The sequence below is a fragment of the Rousettus aegyptiacus genome, unplaced genomic scaffold, assembly GCF_014176215.1.
Source record: "Rousettus aegyptiacus isolate mRouAeg1 unplaced genomic scaffold, mRouAeg1.p scaffold_m13_p_14, whole genome shotgun sequence".
Lineage (NCBI taxonomy): Eukaryota > Metazoa > Chordata > Mammalia > Chiroptera > Pteropodidae > Rousettus > Rousettus aegyptiacus.
This window is the reverse complement of record NW_023416289.1, coordinates 32,380,077-32,401,905: the sequence shown is the minus strand read 5'-3', so window position 1 is coordinate 32,401,905 and position 21,829 is coordinate 32,380,077. Positions and strand designations below refer to the sequence as shown.

General features: G+C 38.8%; 1 protein-coding gene across 2 annotated transcripts; it reads left to right on the top strand.

Moving 5' to 3' along the window:
* The first annotated feature begins 6,986 nt into the window (after positions 1–6,986).
* Positions 6,987–20,876, top strand: ZNF599 (zinc finger protein 599). 2 transcript variants are annotated; one of them, XM_016166064.2, is made up of 4 exons: positions 6,987–7,683; positions 9,684–9,810; positions 11,712–11,807; positions 17,778–20,876. In XM_016166064.2, exons 1-4 carry the CDS (start codon positions 7,660–7,662, stop codon positions 19,133–19,135), a joined length of 1,605 nt encoding a protein of 534 aa, XP_016021550.2. In that variant the 5' UTR covers positions 6,987–7,659; the 3' UTR covers positions 19,136–20,876. The 2 variants fall into 2 exon arrangements, with proteins under 2 accessions (XP_016021550.2, XP_036088071.1); XM_036232178.1 differs by lacking the exon at positions 6,987–7,683 and adding an exon at positions 7,755–8,220.
* The last annotated feature ends 953 nt before the right edge of the window (positions 20,877–21,829 follow it).

Below are 21,829 nucleotides of genomic sequence, written 5' to 3'. Positions count from 1 at the left end.
TTCCTAATTCTTAAAACTTTACCACTAGTCATGTCTACTCTGATATTGGGTCCCTGGCTATCCCCACCTTCCCCCGGTCCCCATGTCTCTCTTCACTGCTCACTCTGCTGAGGACTCACATTACCTTTGTTTTGTTTTTTCAAAAGCTTTATTGAAGAGAGGGGCAAGAGGTGTAGGAGGTAGAGGGTGCGCATACCTCCTCTAGCAATCACACTGAAATTATAACAAAACTACAGAGCAACCAGCATGCAGAGTCATCTGAGGTCTTGCTGAACAGAAGCACTACAACTAGGTCACCTAAAATAACAGGGCATGTCAAAATGATAAGAGGGACCCAGACACAAAACAGCCAGGTCCCACAACCATGTGTGGCAATTGAAAATCAGGAGGGCTCTCGAAACTACAGAGCCACCTCCCCCACCTGAGGAGAAAGGAGTCCCAGCCCCACACAGGGCTCCCCAACCCAGTGTTCCAGCACCAAAAAGAGTAGTCCCCACAATCTCTGCCTATGAAAACCAGTGGAGGCTGAGGCTGAGTGAGACAGAGGGCTGCGGAAGGCAGAGACCTTCCTCTTAAAGGGTCCATGTTCAAACTTATTTGCTGGTCGACTCACTCACTCTGAGCTCCAGCACTTGGGTAGCTGCTGGAGGGGCGTGAAGGACACACAGGGAGGCGCTTACTTATCAGGCTTCAGGGCGAAGGTTGGAGGGGAGGCTTTCTCCGAGATTGAGGTGCAGGCAGAAACCAGTGTTCTTTTATTGAGTCCTACCCACCCCCTGCCTGCAGCCACAGGTGCCATCAACCTGGAGAACATAGGTCACTCCTCCCAAGGGGTTCCCTGAGAGTCAAATGCAGCAAGAAAAAAGCAGTTCATTACCTACAAGGTAGCTCCTATAAGACTGGCAGCTGATTTCTCAACAGAAACTTTGTAAGCCATAAAAGATTGGCATGAAATATTCAAAGCGATAATAAGCAAGGACCTATAACCAAGATTACGTGATCTAGTAAAGCTATCATTTAGAGTCGAAGGATAAATAAAGATCTTCCCAGACCAAAAAAAAAGCTAGAGTTCATCACTATCAAGCCAGTATTACAGGAAATGTTGGAGGACTTCTTAAAGAAGATGAAAAAAAAATATGTAGCAAAAGTTAAATAAATAATGGCAATAACTACATATCTATTAACAAGTGTTTCAGATGGAAAAAAATTAAATGCTTCAATCAAAAGATAGAGTCACTGAATATTAAGAAAACAAGACCCTTACATATGCTGCCTACAATAGACTCAGTTCAGATTAAAATACACATAAAGATTAAAAGTAATGGGATGGAAAAAGATATTCATGATGGACCTAGAGGGTAGTGTGCTGAGTGAAGTAAGTCAGATAGAGGAAGACAAATATCACATGATTGCACACATATGTGGAATCCAAAGAACTAACAAACAAACAAAATAAACAAAGAAAAAACCAGAAACAAACTCATAGATACAGTGAATATTTGAGGGTTACCAGATGGGAGAGGAGTTAGGGGGATTGGTGAAAAAGGCAAAAGGGATTAAGAGGTACAAGCTGGTAGTCACAAAATAGTAGTGGAGATAAAAGGTATAGATAGCATAAGAAATATAGCCAATGATATTCTAATAACTATGTACAGTGCTAGACCATCACTACATTTTTGAGGTGGTCATTGTGAGTTATATAGATAAATGTTTAATCACTGTTTTACACCTGAAACTAATAAAATATTGTCTACCAACTATAATTGAAAAATAAAATTATTATTAATAAAAAGTATAATAATTGACATATATACATATTAACTACATACAAATTGTGCATTTTGATAAATTTTAATGCATGATTATGCCCATGAAGCCAAAATTAGCCCTGTATTCATTGTAAACTCTCTCTCTCCACCCGCTCATCTTCAGGAAACCACTGATTTGCTCTCTGTCACTATAGTTTTTATTTTCCAGAATTCCACATTAATCTGGGAGCAGTTTAGGTAGGCAGTTTGGGTTCAGATCCCCTATGAAAGTTCAGTCATGCAGGCAGGTTGGGCTATAATCTCTGAAGACTTGCCCGAGGCCAGAATTCAGTTCCAAGTTCATTCATATGGCTGTTGTCAGGAGGTTTCAGTTCCTTGCCATATGCATCTCTCCAGAGCTATTCTATACATTTGTCTTTCTTCTATCACAAGTGATCCAAGAAGAAAGTTTATTCAAGAAAGAAGTCACAGTGTTTTTTTATAACAAAACTCAGAATTTCTATCTCCTCACTTCTGCTGTAGTCTAGGGTTCACGCAGACCAACACCTGTAAAATGTGGGACCAGGCAACAGAGGGTGAAAATACTATGAAGTATGAGTTTGGGAGGTGTTTGTTTAGTTATTTCTATCTTTTGCTTTTTAAAAGATTTTATCCAAAACACTGAAAAGAATAAGCCATTTTCAATTTCCTTATTTCGATCACCCTCATCTTTTATAGATACTTTCATCATCTCTACAAGGAGTTTAATACTGCTGTATATCAAGAACACTTTTAGTACACCCTTAGTATCCATAATCTCTTTTGAACAAAAAACTTAATTTAATGTTTAAAAACACAATTAAATTAATGTTAACTGTCCTCTTACCTCACTAAGCATCTAGAAGTTTTCTTCATATAAAAAAAACAATAGAGAAGTGGCCATTTTCATGCTATAAGTAATATGTCTTCCAGATAAGGAGTTAGCTCATCAAATTTTATTCTTAACAGGAAGGTAAATACTACCATGGTTTTTTCTTCACTAAAATTTTAGCTTAGAAAACTATAAATGAGATCATGTTATTTTTGAATAGTAGACACCTATATGATCAAAGTAAATATCTAATGAAATACACAGCTCACAGAGAAGTATACTGAAGAGCATGATAAATGAAACTGAGCAATATATACAGAGCATTTACCATATCGAGGCAATGTTCTAGATATCACTGAAACAAGGGCATGATCCATCATTAAGACAACATGGAGTATGATAGGAGTTTAACGGCAAAATACTTGAATAACCATTCAAACCAACTGTAGGAAAGATAGTATTTTAAATGTACAGGTAAATATTGCTTTAAGAAATTATGGAAGGAAATTATCACTTCAGACTAAGGTCATCAAGGACAGGGTCAGGAATTTGAATTTGATCTAAATTTAGTGCAACTTTGGATTTACACAGGAACCTAAAAAATAAAGAAATAGAATTTTAAGAAAAATCATTATATATAACTTTTTAGCAACAATCAACATGATAGATGTGGAAATGAAGTGAAATGATAAAAAGAATACAACTAATTTTCGTATAACATTCCTATGTCCTGCAAACTTACAGAATTTGTTTATTAGTTAAAATAGTTTTTAGTGGATTCTCTAGAATTTTTCATGTACAAGATTATATCATCTAAGAACAGAGGTAATTTTACTTCTTCCTTTTCAATAATGATGCCTTTAATACCTTTTTTCTTGCCTAATTAACTTGGCTGGAACCACCAGTATAATGTTGCATAAAAGTTTTGAGAGCAAATATCTTTGACTTTTTCCTGATCTTAGGAAAAAGTATGATACTAGCTCTCGATTTTTCATAGATGTCCTTTGTTAAGTTGAGGAAGTTCTCTTTTATTCCTAGTTTGTTGAGTTTTTTAACAAGAAAATGTGTCAAATTTCGGCAAATGCTCTTTCTGCATCAATTGAGATGATCATGTAGTTTTGTTTCTTATTCTATTGATATGGTGTATTACAATAATTAATATGTGGTGTTAAACCAACATGGCAAGCCTGGAATAAGTCTCACTTGGTCATGGTGTATAATTTTTTTTTTAATGTTGCTTTATCTTGTTTGCTAATATTTTGGTGAGGACTTTTGCATCTTTAGTTTTCTCCTGGTTTTGTTATCAGGGTAATATTGACCTCATAGAGGGAGCTGGGAAGAATTCCCTCATTTACAATTTTATGGAATATTTTGTGAATAACTGGAACTTATTCTTCCTTAAATGTTTGGTAGAATATAGCGGTGAAAGCAGTTGGGACTAAACTTTTCCTTGAGGATAGGTTTTGTTTACTAATTCAATCACTTTGTTATTCAGATTGTCTTTGTCTTCTTGAGTTAGTTTCAATATTTTTGTGAGCGAGTGTCTAGAGATTTTTCCATTTCATCTAAGTTATCTAATTTATTAGCATACTTTGTCTGCAATATTCATTTATAATCATTTTTATGTCTATAAGGTCATTTACTAATGTTTCCTCTTTAATTTTTGATTCTAGCCATTTGATTCTTGTTCTTGGTCAATCTAGCTAAAAGTTTGTCAATTTTGTTGATCTTTTCAAAGAAACAGCTTTTGGTTTCACTGATTTTTTTCCTATTATTTTCTATTCACTATTGCATTAGTTATGTACTAACTTTTGTTATTTTCTTCCTTCTGCTTTATGTAGGTTTAGTTTGTTCTTTTTCCAGTTTTGTAGGGTAAAATGATGGGTAATTTATTTGAAATATTTCCTCTTTTTTTATTGTTGGGGTTTACAGTTATAATTTCTCTCTGAGCACATTTTACCTTCATCTCATAAGTTATGGTATGTTGTGTTCTTTCTCATTTTTCTCAAAGTATTTTTAATTTCTCTTTTGATTTCTTCTTTCACTTGTAGGTTATTTAGGAGTGTGTTGTTTAGTTCAACGTACTTCTGAGTTCCCCAAATTCCTTTTATTAATTGCTAATTTATTCCATCATGGTTGGAAAAGATATCTTAAAATATTATTTAAAATTAATTGAGTTTTATAGCCTAGAATGTGGTCTATCCTGAAGAACATTCCATGTGCACTTGAGAAGAATGTATAGTCTCCTGTTATTGGGTGAAGTATACAATAGGTGTTTGTTAGAGCTAATTGGTTTATAGTTTTGTTCAAGCCTTCTGTTTTATTTTTTATCTTCTTCCTACCTGTCCTATCCACTATTGAAAGTGGGGTATTAAAGTCTCCAAATAATATTATTGAATATCCCAGTTCTCCCTTATTTCTGTCAGTTTCTGCTCTACATATTTTGGTGCTCTGTTATTATGAACTTATATGCATATAATTGTTTTATCTTCCTCATGGATTTACCCATTTTTCAGTATAAAATGTCCCTCTTTCTTTCTAGTAATGTATTTTAAAGCCTATTTTGTCTGACATTAATATAGCCACTCCATTTTTCTTTTGATTGCTGCTTGCTTAATATATCATTTTCCAATCTTTTACTTTCAATATATTTGTATCTTAGAATCTAAAGTGTCTCTTTTCAACTGCATATAGTTGAATCTTTTTAAAAAGCCAATCCGATGATTTCTGCCTTTTGATAGGATTGTTTAATCCATTCCCATTTAATGTTATATAGTTAGTTTTATGTCTGCCATTTACTTTTTGTTTTCTATAAGTCTAATGTCTTTTTGTTCATCTATTTCCCTTTACTATTTTCTTTTTCATTAAATATTTCTGTTGCATTTCTTTAATATTTTTATTATATTTTTGAGTATTTTTCATAGTGGTTGCTGTAGGGTTTATCTTAGACATCTTAGCTTACCCAAATAAGTTTCAGATTCATACTAACTTAATTCCAGTGAGATATAGAAATGTTATAATTTCCTTGATTGTGTAATTGTGTCTTTATTAAGTTTTCTCATTTCTACTCCATCCTGGGCATGCCTCTTTGTACTTAATACTTTCATTCTCACAAACCCCTGGATTTATTGTGCTCTTCTTGTGGACTGCAGGTTCAGGCGATGGGTTTGCAGTACCTTGGTGAGAATAAGACTTGGTTAACCTGAGTTGCTGGACATTAGCCCGGACTGTCTCATGTTCATTTGTGCCTGAGACTGGCTAGCCCAAAGGCTGGAGGGATGGCTGGAAAGGGGTGAGTCCAGCTTCCTATTAATTAGAGATGAATAATGACACGTCATCTTAAGTAACAAACTAGAAGCTATGTCAACTCCACTTTCCCCTTAATTAGGCCTAGTGATTCTGTTTTGAATAATGTGGCCTGTAAGAAAAGCAACCTTAGGGCAATAGGTTTACCTGCAGTTATGAAACCCTCCTGCATGTGCTTTAAATAAATAAAGTCATGTGAAATAACTGGTACGACAGAGTATTACGTAAAAAATTTAAACACTACCTACTACTTAGGAGGCTCCTCATTGAGTCAGAGAGTCACTGTATCTTGTTTGGATAAATATCACCAATGACTCCCCTAGAAAATATAACAGACCTACTCTTGAACCTCGGTGTATGCCAGACCCTTGTGATAACATTGCCAGTAATATGTATATAAAATAATAATAATAATAATAATAATAATAATAATAATAATAAAATGACAGCAATAGCTCTTATGTCCTTTTTAGTATGTGCCAGGTCTAGTGCTAAGCACTTTCTAGTTACCTCCCACAAAGTAGGTAGTTTTGTCTCATTTATTCACTGGAATTTAAAGAGTCAGTTCTCAATTGTGTCAGAGCATTAAAATCCCCTACAGCGGGCCCCAACATTTTTGACACCAGGAACCAGGACACCTATAATGCCTGATGATCTGAGGTGGAGCCAAGGCAGTAATGCTAGCTCTGGGCAGTGGCTGCAAATACAGATGAAGCTTTGCTCTCTCGCTGCTCACCTCCTGCTGTGCAGCCCTTTTCCTAACAGTACAATCCCTACCAGTCAGAGGCCCCAACCAAGGGCTGGATGGAGACCCCTGCCCTGGAAGGCTTGTTTAAGCACAGATGTTTGGCCCCTCCCAGAGTATCAGACTCAGTTAAATCTGAAGTAGGGCCTGAGAACTTGCATTGTAACAAATTCCCAAGTAATGATGATGTGGCCTATCGATTGCTGTGATGTGGTCTGCTGATTCGGAGAACATTTAAAATTACTAGAGTGAAGAATTATCTTCATTTTTTCACCACAAATCCTAGATCAGAGGTGAAGTGCTCACGCAGGGGTTCATAGGGAAGAAGGTCAAAGCATGCATCATTCTTCAAGGCCTTTACAGTCAGGACATTGCCCAAAGTGGTCCAGATATCTGTGCGCGTCTCCTGTAAGACGAAGCGATGCTACGCCCTCTCTTAGGAACCTTAGGACTCGGGTTCATGGAAAATAAGTAGTACGCTCCTGGTTCGACAGGATTCTGAGAAACTACATGACCCAGAAGGCAGGGCGTCCCACGACCCAAGGGGGCGCTAGGCCAATGACGGAAAGCAGAATGGGGCGTGGCCTCGTGCAGTGTGGGCGGGACTTCCGGCGTCTCGGCGTGTTACTTCATTTGGTTGTGGTGGGTGTGTCCGTACGCGCTTCACCATCTGGAATGTGGGCAGAGCTGAGTCCCCGAAGGGTCCTCCAGACCCAGCAAAGGACAGTGAGGAGCACTGAACCCACCTCCACGTCTTCGTATGAACCGTGACGGTGCCTGTAACAGGGTTGTCCGCCGATCGCTCTCCTGAGCTTCGGCATCAACTAACTATTCGTGTCCGCAGCTCCGGGAGGCGGCGCCCTGGGCCTTGTGCGCGGTCTATACGACGGACGCTGAGGTGTCAGGTCGCTCCGCCCGGGCTGCTGTGAGGGGGTCGTCCGAGCAGACTGCACCGGCTTCTGTCGCCCCCTCTCACGGTCTCGCTCCCGATGGCGGTCCCGGCCCCGGTGCCGGTGAGTGGAGCGTTCCGCAGGCCCACCCGCGCCGGGGTCGCCGTTGGCACGGTTCCACCCCTTGTATAGAGGGTATCCCTGGACTCCATCTTTCCATCTGAATGCACATGGTTCTACAGGTCCTGGGGAAATGGGGTGTGGGGCGACAGACCTAATCACTTCCGACCCAGGTTTCTGACTTCAGGCCGAGGGATATAAGGAGAGCCCCAACTCCCGCCCTCCCGCCCCTATTTTTGGCTTAACCTTGAATTTGGCGCTTCGCCTCCCCGGCCTCCATTCCCTCCGGTCTAAAATGGAAATATTAATTTTTCTCTCTCATTGGAGAGAACTGAATAAGGTATACGGGTGATGTGCGTCCCTCAGTGCTCAGCACGACCCAGACTGCATCACTATGGGTGTGGTTTCCTAGAGGTACTCCCCTGGTCCAGCTGTCATCTTAGGCTCACTCGGCGGGGAGTCTGACCCTCAGGACTCTCTGCCTCAGGCCCTGACCCAGATGAAAAGATGAGAGAGAGGATGAGAGCCTGGAAAGCAGAGGTGAGATGGAAGGAGCCTGTTTGGAATTGCTGCTCCCCTAATAAAAGTTCCAAGGACAGGCTGGAAGACAAGACCATCTCTGGATTTATCTTTGCAGATACCATCTCTGTAGTTCAAGTGAAGTTCACTTGCGACTTACAGCAGTGAATCCATTTTCCTGTTTAACACATTTACTTAGGTTTGAAAAATGAATCCATTACAATATTCATGAATGACAGCGCACAGAAATGTGCCTCTTGGGATGTAAACAGACAACAGGCCCTAAGTTACTCTCCAGCATGCCACCTATTTGCTCTCATCATAGCTCTGATCACCTTTGGGACTTATTTATTCATTTTTCCTCAGCTGGCTTGCTTCTTAACTTCATTCTAGTCTCTTTCCAGTGTCATTCAGAGAGGTCTTCCCTAGTTGTTCTATCTAAATTCTTCCCCCCACCCCCAATTGTTGTAGTCACCTCACTCTGTTGTTTTCCAAGCGCTTAGGGGTAATATTTAGTTTCTTGTCAGTCTTTCCCCACTGACTTCCTTTTCTTTACCCTAGCCCCAGGCCTAGAACCTGTGTTGGGTGTTTATTGAGTGGTTGATGAATGAAAGACTACTCTCTAGGGCTCCAGTCATACTTAAGTTAAATCTAAACCCCTCACCATGGCTAGACCAGAGGTACCTAGGTTCAAATTTTGCCCCTTCTCATTAGACATACAACTCTGGGTGACTTGATTTTGAGCTTCTGTTTGCTGATTGTGAAATGAAGACAGTGATTATATTTACTTCATGGGCTGCATAATGGTTAATGAATTTGACAAACACATCTGGCAGTGACATGTGCTGGGCACTGCAGTGTTTGCTGTATGAACATTTTTTTCTTTAATTCCCACAACCACCTGATGAAGTGGAAACTATCATATTTTTTTATTATTATTATTTTAGAGCTATTTTATTTTTAGAACTATCATATTAATGGGGAAGTTGAGACTCAAAGAAATTAGCATGTGTTGGTTCAAAAGGCTGCATGTAAACCTTGGGAGTCTAACTCCAGACCTAGAAATTTGAGTTGCTTTAACACAGCATCTAAAGCCCTCAGGTACAGGCAAGCAGTGGACCAGTGAGGCTCAGCTGTTACCATTATTGGAATTATTAATAATATTATCAGTATTGGAATTATTATTTTTATCCAACTTTTGAACATCCCAAAGCACTTACTGTCAGCTCCTCACAGTCCACATGAGGTTATTTTTGTGTCATTCTCCAATGGCTTCACATATAGGAGGCTTTTCGCTCCCACACCTTTGTATTCTGTCAAAGGCACTATTTACTTCTCTCTTGAGCCCAGCACAGAGCTAATTTCTCAAGAGATACTCAGTGATTCAGGCCTTGGGCCTCTCTGGACTTTTGTCACTAACCAAGCAGCAGGCTCTACTTTCAGTAGGTGTACGGCCACCCCACCATCTCTGTTTGACTTTTTAGGCATTGGTATCATTTGAAGATGTGGCCCTGACCTTCAGTAGGGAGGAATGGAGACATCTGGACCTGGACCAAAAGACCTTATACCAGGAGGTGATGCTGGAGACTTGTGGCTTCCTGGTCTCACTGGGTAAGGCCTCATCTCTCTCCCATGTTGGACCCACAATCTCACTCATTCCATCCTCTCTCTCTAAGCATGGCTGGTTGAGAAGACCTTAGGAACTCACCTTTCCTTGGTTTCCCTGTGTGTACGTCATGGATTATTGTATAAGAAACAGTTTTTCTCCACGCTTTTACCCAAGTGTCCAGCACAAGCAGGCCTCATTCCGATGTCCTTATTCCAGATTCCCATAAGGCAGAAATGATTGATTGAGCTTGATTGGGCTAACATTTCACTTACCTAGAGATAAAAGTTACTATTTCTTATAAAAATAGGTTACACATGTTCATCTGTTAATGCAGATCTGAATTTACCTACTTCGTTTTTTTAAAATTTGCAATGAATTTTAATCTAATGCAGTATAACACTTATAAAATGTTACTATCTGTTTCATATTTTAAAATGTCTCTATACAGACATCAGTACTGTCAAATACTGACAATAGTCCATGAGCATACAATTTAAATAGAGCACATTTATCACTTGGGGGACAGGAATAAAATTCCATTAGATTCTTCTCTTGACATTTGCCTTTTTGCATGTAATTACACTGCAGATTACTTCCAATTTAGGTGATTTCCCATCAAAGTGAAAATTTCTCAATGGTCCAGTTAAATGGGTCAAATGCCCCCACAGCCCAGTTAGCAGGACCTGTGGATAATGGGAGGTTCTCCAAGAAGGGGGTGAATCAGACATACAAGAAGGTTGGTCATCAGTGCTACTGGTTCTGAGAAACACAACCTCAGTTAAAAAGCTTCTTTGGCCCCGGGTACCTGCATAGTTGTCCCTTATTTCCCAAGGCCTGTGCCTTGCTTCTCTGCTTCTACAGGAGTTAATTTTAGAGGATGCACAGACACATTTTCAAATGGCAGTGATGGGCATCTGAGAAAGCTGTTTCTCTTTCCTTTCCTGCCTCTTGATTGTCGTTGAGAGTGTCTGGGCTCTGTGCTACATCTTTAACACCCCCATGGCTGTTTGCTCACTCTCCTTCAGCAGGCAGAATAGCTGCAGTGCTCACAAACTTGAGCAGGCAGCACAAGCTTGCTGGGACCACGACTATTTTGATCCGATCATACTTTTATAGTATTCTTTCATTTAGCCCAAGTGAACTAATATCTTTGAAATGCTTAGAAATAAAACTGGGAACATAGTAAATGCTACATGTGTATTTTTGATATAAAATAATTTAATAAATCTCAAATGTTCTTCCACCTAAATCCTAAACATCCACTTTACCCAGAAAGCAATCTGAATACAAATTGAATGGAGGCCCGAGGTCTCCCTTTTCCCAGATGTCCAAATAGTCCCTTGACAGGGCTCTCCCAGCATCATATCCATATAGTCTCTCCCTGTCTGCCTTTTCTCCTTGTTTCAGGTCATCAGGCCAGAATCCTTGAATTAGGCATAGGATGATGCACCAGCACGAAGGGCTGCCGGTCTCCACATTTGGCCCTATCTTTCCAGTCTGCACTAAAGGCTTTTTCTTCAGAAAGGGTAGCAGTTTTAGGTCACAGCTTACCTCAGACTACTGTCAGTAGATGCCATTCACCAGTTAATTTAGTATAGTGTTTTTAGCCATCCATGGTTACCAAAATCACCTGGGGTGCATTAAAAACTACCAAGACTCAGTCCTTGTGCCTAGAGGTTTGGTTTAATTTGTTCTGTGTTCAGAACTAGACATCTCTAGGTAGTTCTGATGCATGAGGAGATTGAATCCTACTGATTTAATTAGAGAAAATCTTCTGAAAGAAGGAGTCCCCTTTCTGGAGTTTCATGGTAATGTGTTATAAGTGCATACTCCTGTATACTTCAGACTTTGCTTTTTGTATTTGCCTTTATACCCATGCTTCATTTTATTTCTACGTGCACAGGGCAGCCTGTTCCCATTCCAGAGCTGATATATCTCCTGGAGCATGGGCAAGAACTATGGACAGTTAAGAGAGATCTCTCCAAAAGCACTTGTACAGGTACGTGACTGAGAGTCTGACAGGTGAGTGTCATGGCAGTTGGTAGGTGATCACTGTCTGAAATTCCACAGGCGGCAGTTTCTTTTTGTGGTCTTCCTGTGTGGTCATGGAGCACTTTGATCTGTGTTTCCCTTGTTTTCCCATCCCCATCACACTCTTTGCCTTTACTGGGGTTGAAATGTGGTATATTAGATAAGAAACATGCTCTAAATGTTTAGCCACTCACCAGCCTCATGACCCTAGGAAGGTTGCATGATCTCTCTGTGCCTTTGGTATACAAATTAGGCTGAGTTAATGCTACCTGCTTTAAAAGATAAACTGTAAAATCTTGGTCGGTCAATGGATTCATGAGTTTTTTTTTTCTCATCATGTCATGTTTAATGTGGTTTAGCAGGGGAACTCCATACCATATTATCCAAGGATTTATTTTTTTTTTCATCTAGGGATCAAGGTGCATTATATTGTCAATACATGGCTTTAAAGTTGCCCGGGCATCATACAGCTGGCCAAGAAGAATAGAAGGGAAGTAGTCATAGCCACTTGCATGCACACATCACTTCCATTCACATTCCATTGACGAGAACTGGGCACTGACTGAGAAATGCGATTTAGCTTTGTGCCCAAGCAGAAGCCATGAGTTATGATGCACATACACTCAGTCTCTTTAACTTAGGCTACGTTGGAATTACAGTAATAACAGTTTCTGTATCATTGGATTGTTGGGGAATGTAATTAAATAACACTGCTTATCACTGCTTGACCCAAAGTAAGTGCAGCAACAAAAGTTACTATTAGTAATATTCATGTATTATTAGTCATAATGAATAGTGACATCTCAAACTTCTTTCCAGATTCAGAAAATACAATCCTTTTTTCTTCTAAAGGTTACTACCTACAATTATACTTTGCATCCCTCTCTTTTCTACCTTTCCATCCAATCATTTATCTATACATCCATGCATGCATATATTCATCCATCCATTTGTGAATCAGATATTCAGAAGGAATATCTAGTCCTGTTATCTTCTTGCCCTCCTATCTTGTAAAACAGCAAGGGAACATTTGCCCTTGTCTGCCCCACATCGGGACTGCTGAGAGCAGCTGGAACCACCAGGTATGTGAATCGGCACCCAGGCAGATTCATGATCTCTCCCCTGCAGTGTTCCTTCAGGCTGTTCAATCAGCCATTGAGTGTTTCTGGCCATTCTCTTCTCAGTCCCTCAGAGTCAAACTTCACCCCTCACCCCTTTCCACAATTGCATGTCTTTACTTAAATGTTGCAAAGGCACCTCACACCCATCCTGCCTATAAAGGACCCCATTTTGAATTAATGGCCTTGTCATTCAGTAAGTCAAGAAAGCCAGTAACAAACTTGGACAGCCTCTCAACACCTCTTATCTTCATCATACCCAATATCCAGCCATCACCAAAAACTCGATCATATTTCATTTTATATATCTCCCGAACCCATCACCTTTGCCAGTTCTATCAGTTCCAGCGCGAGCTATCATCATCTTGCTGGCATGATGCTAACAAATTCCTAATTGGTCTTCCTATATCTGCCCCTTGCCTCTCTTCAGCTCTATGACTTATATTCACTTTCCCATCCACTCACACCTTATTCCAAATATCATCATTTCCCTAGCCACTGATTTCTTGACATACAACTGACCTCATGTCAAAAATAAAGGCTATGCACTTGTTTTTCTTGCTCTTTTCCTCTCACTGACTCATCCCTACAGCTTCCTTCTCACCTCTGAGTAAGAGTTCTCATCCCCAGCCATGGCTTATTCTCCCAGCAGAGTCTAGATCAGACATTCACCTGCCTTCTCAGGTGTGTTAGTTAACTATTTCTGTGTAGCAGTATTACCACAAACATAGCAGCTTAACTTGTCACTCCTTTATTATCTCTCATCTGTGGATCAGAAGTCCAAACACAGCTTAGGTGGGTCCTCTGCAAAGCTGCAGTAATCACCAGCTCACAATGTATCAGCTCACATCTTCAAATCAAGTAAGAGTGTGAGAGACTCCAGCAAGGGAAATGCTACGCATATACATTATCTCCTTCATTCTCTCCGCTTTGTCATATTCTATTCTTTAGAAGCAAATCAAGGTCCTGCCAGCATTTAGGCAGAGGGGATCATGAGGCAGGGATTGTGAGAAGCCGTACATGATTCTGTCTGCTGCATCAGGGCACATGCTTCTTCATTCACTTCCTACCTCTTCTATATCTCTTCTCTCTACGCAACATAAAAAACATGGTGAAGTTTCTGACAATTGGGGGAAATCTAAAACAAAAAGTGTTCTTGGCTTTCCAACAGCATCCAAAATTGACTCTGCCTGACCCAAAAACCAGGCTTCTTGGAGGAGATTTCTCATTCTCGGAAGAGACATTTACACAGGACTTCTAGACCTCCCCTGAACCATTTTTTATGATTTTCTTTCATTTTTATACTGAGGTGTAATTTACACATAGTGAATGTACAAATCTTAAAGGTTCATATAAACCAGAGTACCCACCACACAGATCAAGAAATACCAAATTTTCAGCACCTCACAGGCTTTTTATGCTCCCTCCTTGTCAATATCCCCTTCTACAAAAGTGTTTAGACTCTTAGTTTTAAAGGCTTATAAATGGAACCCCACAGTACATAATATCCTGTCATGTCTGTCTTCTTTTGATGATCCTTATGACTCTGAGATTCATTCATGTGGTTTGGTTGCATACATTTGGAGGTTATTTATTACTATGCAATATCTGAGTGAACAGATTGCATATACCTGTTGATAAGCATTTGGTTTGGTCTGCATTTTCAAAGTATAATGAAGAATGCTGCTATGCATAGTCTTAATTATAGTTTGCTATAAGCACACATTTCTTTTGAGAATATTCATATGAGTGGACTATGTGAATCATGCTATAGATAATGATTAGCTTTAATAAGAACCACCAAACTGTTTCAAAGTGACTGCACTGTTTCACATTCCCACCAGCCATGTGTAAGAATCCTCATTGATCCACTTGCTGTTGAGCAAATGGTATCTTCCCCTTTCCTCTTTGAGGCCCAGTAGTGGTGTTTCTCAGCACCTCAGCACTGAAAATGTTCTCAGGTTTCTGTTGACATTCTTATTGTCAAATGCAACAGCTATAATAATAATAATAGTGAGCTGCAGTTTACTGAACAGTTGCGATGCACTGTTGCTAATTGGTTTACATGCTTTTTCTCATGTAACATTGTTATGGACTGAATGTTTATATCCTCTCAAAAATTATGGGTTGAAACCCTTACCCCCTATGGGGTCATGTTAGGGGGTGGAGCCTTTGGGAGGAATTGGATTTATATGTGCTCATGAGGGTGGAGCCCCCACGATGGGATTAGTGACCTTATAAGAAGTGGAAGAGACCATGGCCTTTCCTAGGTAGGTTGTTTGCTGGAGAAGAGAGAGGAGAGCTCTCTGATGTCTCCTATCAGATCAGGGCCCTAACTTTATGACCTCGTTTAACCTTAATTACTTCTCTAATGGCCCTATCTTCAAATACACATTAGAGGTTAGGGCGTCAACACATGAATTTGGGGAGAACACAAACATTCAGTTCATAACAGAAAGCTAAATCATTTACCCAAGAACACCTAACTTGGTAGAGGCAGAATTGGAACTGAGATATTCTAGCTTCATACACCACACTTTCAACCATGATGATTTACTGCCTATCAACTCAGCAAATACTTTTCCCACATTATTTATCATGCCTGTCCTTTGTAACATTTTGCTCTTGTTTTCTTTCTTCTGACTTGACCTTCACTATCATCATGTTTACTCAAATCCTTTCTTCAATATTGGCTTCAGCAAGAATCTCACGGCTCTTACTTTTTAGTCTATACACTTTCTCTTGGTGAACTTACTCATGTTTATACCGTAAACTTCAGGCCAAGTGTGTTAGATCCCATAGTGTAGACACAATGGCTAATATGCACTGATTGCTTACTTGGTGCCTGGCACCTTACTAAGCACTGTGTATGCACTCTTACTTCATCCTCATGACAGACCTCTCAGGAGGCTAAAGGAATTCGAATGACTGGCTCAAGGCTGCAGAACTAGGGTAAGATATTGCCGGAGTTTCAAACTGGGGTCTTTATCTCAGAGACCCTAAAGATAATTACAATAAAGACTGTGTAGGCCCTCTAACTTTTATAATTGTCCTGGAGCAGACAGATTTAGAAAAACTAGCAATTGTGATTTATGATACGATTATCATTAGTCAATGCATGTCCCATTATTTTATTTCATTTTATTCATGTATTTGTTTATTCTCCTTTAAAAGATTGTAATGAATACCTGCAAACCATTCACCTAAATATAATAAAGTTATCTACTCCCTCCATCTAACAATGTATTTCTTTCCTTTTCCATTCCTATGATGCCTTCCTACATAGACAACATTTTATTTTGGATTTATTATTCCATTACTTTAGGAAGGTTTGTTATTCCAGATTTGTTTTTAGATACATATGAGGCTATTCATAGATTGTTTTTTTCTTTTTCGGTTTTGATAATTTGAGTCTTTTAAGGAATTTGTCAACTTTAATTATTCTATTACTTTTTAAGTTGGTTTCATCTTAAAATAGTAAATATCATCTCATGTACATATTTTACCACAGTCAAAAATACTAAAAATAAATTTAAGATATGTACATATCATTTTTATAATGCCATTAAAAACTAACCTCTCAAAAAATATTTTGTTTCATCATACTTGTGTATGTGTATATGTTGCTTCTTTATTTCGACATTATAAAAAGTATATCATAGTTTATATTGTCTTAAGAGATTTGTACTTTTTACTCGACAGTATATTACTAAGGTTCATGATATATGTAGCTATCACTCACTCATTTTTTTTCCTTCTGTATTCAGTTGCATGAATGTAACACAGTGTATTCATCCATTTTCATGGGCATTTTCTTGTTTTCAGTTTTTTTGTACCACAAATAGTACTGTCATGAAAATTCACAAACGTGTTCTTGTGCATGCATGTAGGAATTTCTCTTAGTAATGTTCCTAGGATTGGAATTTTGGGATTCTAAAGTAAGCAGAATGAAAACTTTACTCGATGATGCCTTGTTGTTGTCTAAAATGGTTATTTTACACCACCTGCATTGTATGAACAAGTCCATGAATCCACATCCTCTCCAACACTTGACATTGTCAGATTCTTAAGTTTTTTTCAGTCAGGTGAGTATAAAATGTTCTTTTATAGATGCTTTATAATAGTCTTCATCTAGATGTTTTCAGTTTTATGTCTGTTCACCTAGTCTTTACTCAGACATAGTAAATTTGGTATGTCTACCCAGTGGCTTCTTATCCTCCCCCACTTTACACAGGTCAGAATCTGTTGCTCTTCTGTCCCTGCCTGCCTATTCATCCTCATCTCCTCCATCCTCTCATCCACTACTTTGTCTGGCATACAGCAATCTCTTAAGACTCCGAACCTTTGTACTTTGTCTGCTGTAATTTCCCTCCTAATTTCTCTGTCTGGGACTTTCTACTCTCCTATAGAAATAAGTCCATATATTACCTTTTCCAGGTAGCCCCCACTGACCTCTTTCTGTTTCTCATCTGGGCCGAATTAGGTGCACCTTCCCTATGCTGTCATAGCACCATGAAATATCCTCTTTTAGAGCACAGTCATTACACACAATGTAGTCTTCACTCTACCCATCTTCCCCCATTCTGGAGATTGATTCTCTATGCCCTGCCTCAGCTTCCCCTCTTAGATTTCCTTTTTAAGATATCAAGAGTCCAAGGATTAGTAAAGAAAGAAATCATAAACCTGGTTTCGAGAGATGTGAAAAGCAGCAGGCATTAGAAGCATTACTTTCATCTTCATTCTTCCACTAAGGTGGTGATTTTATTTATTCTTTGTTGACATCACTAATACATACCTTTTTTGTATTGGATTTTCTTCAGGTGAAAAAGCAAAATTTGAGACCAAAGAGCCTTTTGCTTCACAGCTGGCCTTTACTGAAGAAGCCGCTTTTAAGGAAGAAGTGACGCAGAGAGTCTCAAGGGATTCCAGGTCGGAGCAAGTGGGGGATCAGGAAAAGCTGTCGGAAGTGCAGGAAGAGAGCTTAAGGCCAGGAACAGACCCCCACAAGGAGACATGCCATAGGAAGCTCAGCCATAAACATGATGATTTGGAGACAGATGATAGTCTATGTTTAAGGGGATTAAAGGAACAAGTCACTATACAAGATGTTCTGCATGAACATGATTCCCAAGGACCAGGGAAAGACTCTATGGTTGGTGCGAGAAATAACCTCTACAAATGCAAAGAATGTGGAAAGGGGTTTAGCAAGAATTGGATTCTTATTCAGCATCAACAGATTCATGCTGGAGTGAAACCCTATGAATGCAATGAATGTGGGAAAGCCTGTCGGTATATGGCTGATTTTATTCGACATACGAGGTTTCATACTGGGGAAAAACCATACAAGTGTATTGAATGTGGGAAAGCCTTCAAACGAAGGTCTCACCTCACAGAGCACCAGCGTATTCACACTGGAGATAAGCCCTATGCGTGCAAAGAATGTGGTAAAGATTTCACTCACCGCTCCACTTTCATCCAGCATAATATGACCCACACGGGAGAAAAACCCTTTTGGTGCAAAGAATGTGGAAAAGCCTTTTGCCTCAACTCATCCTTCGCTCAACACATGAGGATTCACACTGGAGAGAAACCCTATGAGTGCAACGAATGTGGCAAGGCCTTTACTTATCGTGCCACTTTTATCCGGCATAAGAGGACCCATACTGGAGAGAAGCCCTTTGAGTGCAGACAATGTGGCAAAGCCTTTTGTGACAGCTCTTCCTTAATTCAACACATGAGGATTCATACTAGTGAGAAGCCCTATGAGTGCAGGGAATGTGGAAAGGCTTTTACACACCACTCTGTTTTTATACGACATAACAGGACACACAGTGGAGAAAAACCCTTGGAGTGTAAAGAATGTGCAAAAGTCTTTTACTATAGCTCTTCCTTTAATCGACACATGAGGATTCACACTGGAGAAAAGCCCTATGTATGCAAAGAATGCGGAAAGGCCTTTACCCAACCTGCAAATTTTGTTCGGCATAATAGGATCCACACTGGAGAAAAACCTTATGGGTGCAAAGAATGTGAAAAGGCCTTTTGTGACAACTTTGCCTTAACTCAGCACATGAGGATTCACACTGGAGAGAAACCCTTTGAATGCAGCAAATGTGGAAAGGTCTTCAGCCACAGTTCATCTTTCACTCACCATCGGAAGATTCATAGCAGTGTTTAAAAGGTATAGGAAGGTTTTTGCAAGTGTGTTCACCTCAGTCAATTTTGATGAACTCATTCTGGTGAAATTCCTTTCCTTTTGAACATAACTAAAGATGGATATTAACTAATATTCTACTTTTGATAGAGCTGCAGGATGTGTGATGGGCAGTGCACTATGTGCATAAACCTCTGGAGCACCCAGCTCAGGTAAACAAATGCAGGGAGGCAGCCAAAATGAGTCAAACATGTAGTGTTTAGAAGCTGGAGAAATTCTAACCAAAATGTAAAACAGTCAACTACAAAATTTTTAGAAAACGAGAAAATCTTTTGTGTTCCTGCTGAAATCATCCCATGGTTTCACAGAACAATTAGAACTGAATCCAGATTCCCATGGTGCCCTATTTATGCATCTGGTCCTCTTACCACTCCACCAATTATCAATTGCTATTCTCTCAGTCAAGCCATACTAACCTTGACCTGGTTCCTTCTGGTTCTTGCCAGCCTCAGGGCCTTAGATATGCCGTTCTCTTTTCCTGGACTGCTATTCCCCGCCTTCAAACCTAGCTAGGGCTCCTGCATGTTGCTTGGGTCTGCATATCACCTTGCTTACATTCCTCAAGGGAAAGACATGAAAATGTTGGAATGAGTACTTTTAATAAATATTGGCAGGGCCGTCCTTATTGGTCAACTCTCCTGACTCTGAATGTTGTTAAAAAAAAAAACAAACCCACAGAGAGGCAATGAGGGCTTTTTATCTTTCATATCCCAATCCTCCCACCTCAAAATGACAAATTGTTATGAGCATGGCAGGGAAATCAGAAACTACACACACTATTTCCTTCCCCTTCTACATCTTCCTCTCTGCCTCTCCTTTTAAAATAGTCTCCAGATGGATTTGTAAGATAAACAGGTGAAGAGTTATTTTTTACATTTTTCCTAAATGCCTGATAACCACTGGGTCTCTCTCATGGCTCTAGGCTGGATCAGTTTCTCATATGACCCTTTAGATGACAAGTGATTACCTGCCACAAAAAGCTTTCACAGGGATGACAATTACAATGTTTATCTTCAGTATGAATTATCGGATACTGAGTAAGAGATTTCTCAGGCCAAAAAAAGAATCACGAATAGTTAATCTTTAAATTTTTTTCCCTAGGAATTCTTTACATGACTGTACTGAACAGCATAGTGTATGTATTCACAGTGTTGTCCAGTGTTTCTGTATTATTGTCTGAGTACTGTACATATGTACTGTTTGTGTGAATGACTGAAAGTTAAAGCAGTACAATAACAAGAGTACATTACCAAAACGATTAAATTGAAATATTTTATTATAATGAAATACTGCATATAATTTATTTGAGAGAAACATATGCTAAATAAGGTGTCTTTAAACAGAAAAAAAAAAAAATTCCATAAAAGATAACGTACTGATTGGTGGTTGTGAACAGAGGCTCTCAGGAATCCAAAGCTGTATGTCCCCAAGGTGGCAATGGTTCAGCATTTACTATCCTGTCTTTGGATTGTTTTTATTCTTTTTTTATCTCCTTTTATTAATTTATTACCTTTTTTAAGTTTGGCAATTGATTTAGAGTTTATGGTTTACATCAGAGGTTGGAGACGTTTTCTCTAATTGGCCAAACAGTAAATATTTTAGGCCAGGAGACAAAATCAAAGATATTATGTTAGCACATATATAACAATTGAGAAAATAAATTTCTATACATTTTTAATTCTTTTTTCTTTTAAAAAAATAAATTACAACTAACATACAATATTCCATTAGTTTTAGGTATATGCCATAGTTATTCAACATTTATATACCTCAAAAAGTGATCACCATGATGCATTTTTAATTTAGAAAATTCAAAATATAATAATGATTATATATTTTTCTAATATAGATATACCAATGTGATGAATATTATTTTAGGGAGAGCTAACATTTCACTTACCTAGAGATAAAAGTTACTATTTCTTATAAAAATAGGTTACAAATGTTCATCTGTTAATGCAAATCTGAATTTACCTACTTCGTTTTTTTAAAATTTGCAATGAATTTTAATCTAATGCAATATAACACTTATAAAATGTTACTATCTGTTTCATATTTTAAAATGTCTCTATACAGACATCAGTACTGTCAAATACTGACAATAGTCCATGAGCATACAATTTAAATAGAGCACATTTATCACTTGGGGGACAGGAATAAAATTCCATTAGATTCTTCTCTTGACATTTGCCTTTTTGCATGTAATTACACTGCAGATTACTTCCAATTTAGGTGATTTCCTATCAAAGTGAAAATTTCTCAGTGGCCTAGTTAAATGGATTTTTAAATAAGGAAATTTCCTTTGCACTTGCATCAAGGTCTGAAAATCAATGAGGGAATTGTAGTTTGAGTTTGGGAAGTATGTTAAATACAAATGTGTGTTCAGTGACGCTCTCCTAGTTATAACGATTGTCGATTGTTGTCGATTGTCGGCATGAGACATAAAGCTGCTGATAATATTGTGATTGAAACAAAGTTAATTTTTGATGAAAAGACTTTACTGCAGCTTAACTTTTATGTATAAGTACATGTTGCCATGTAATTTTGGGTTGAATTTATTAGGAAACATCAAGTTAGAAGCAAAAGCTAATTTATAGGTATACAGTGTTCAGTAATAGTGGTTGAAAGTTCTTCTCATTCAGAAAATTTTATTCTTGG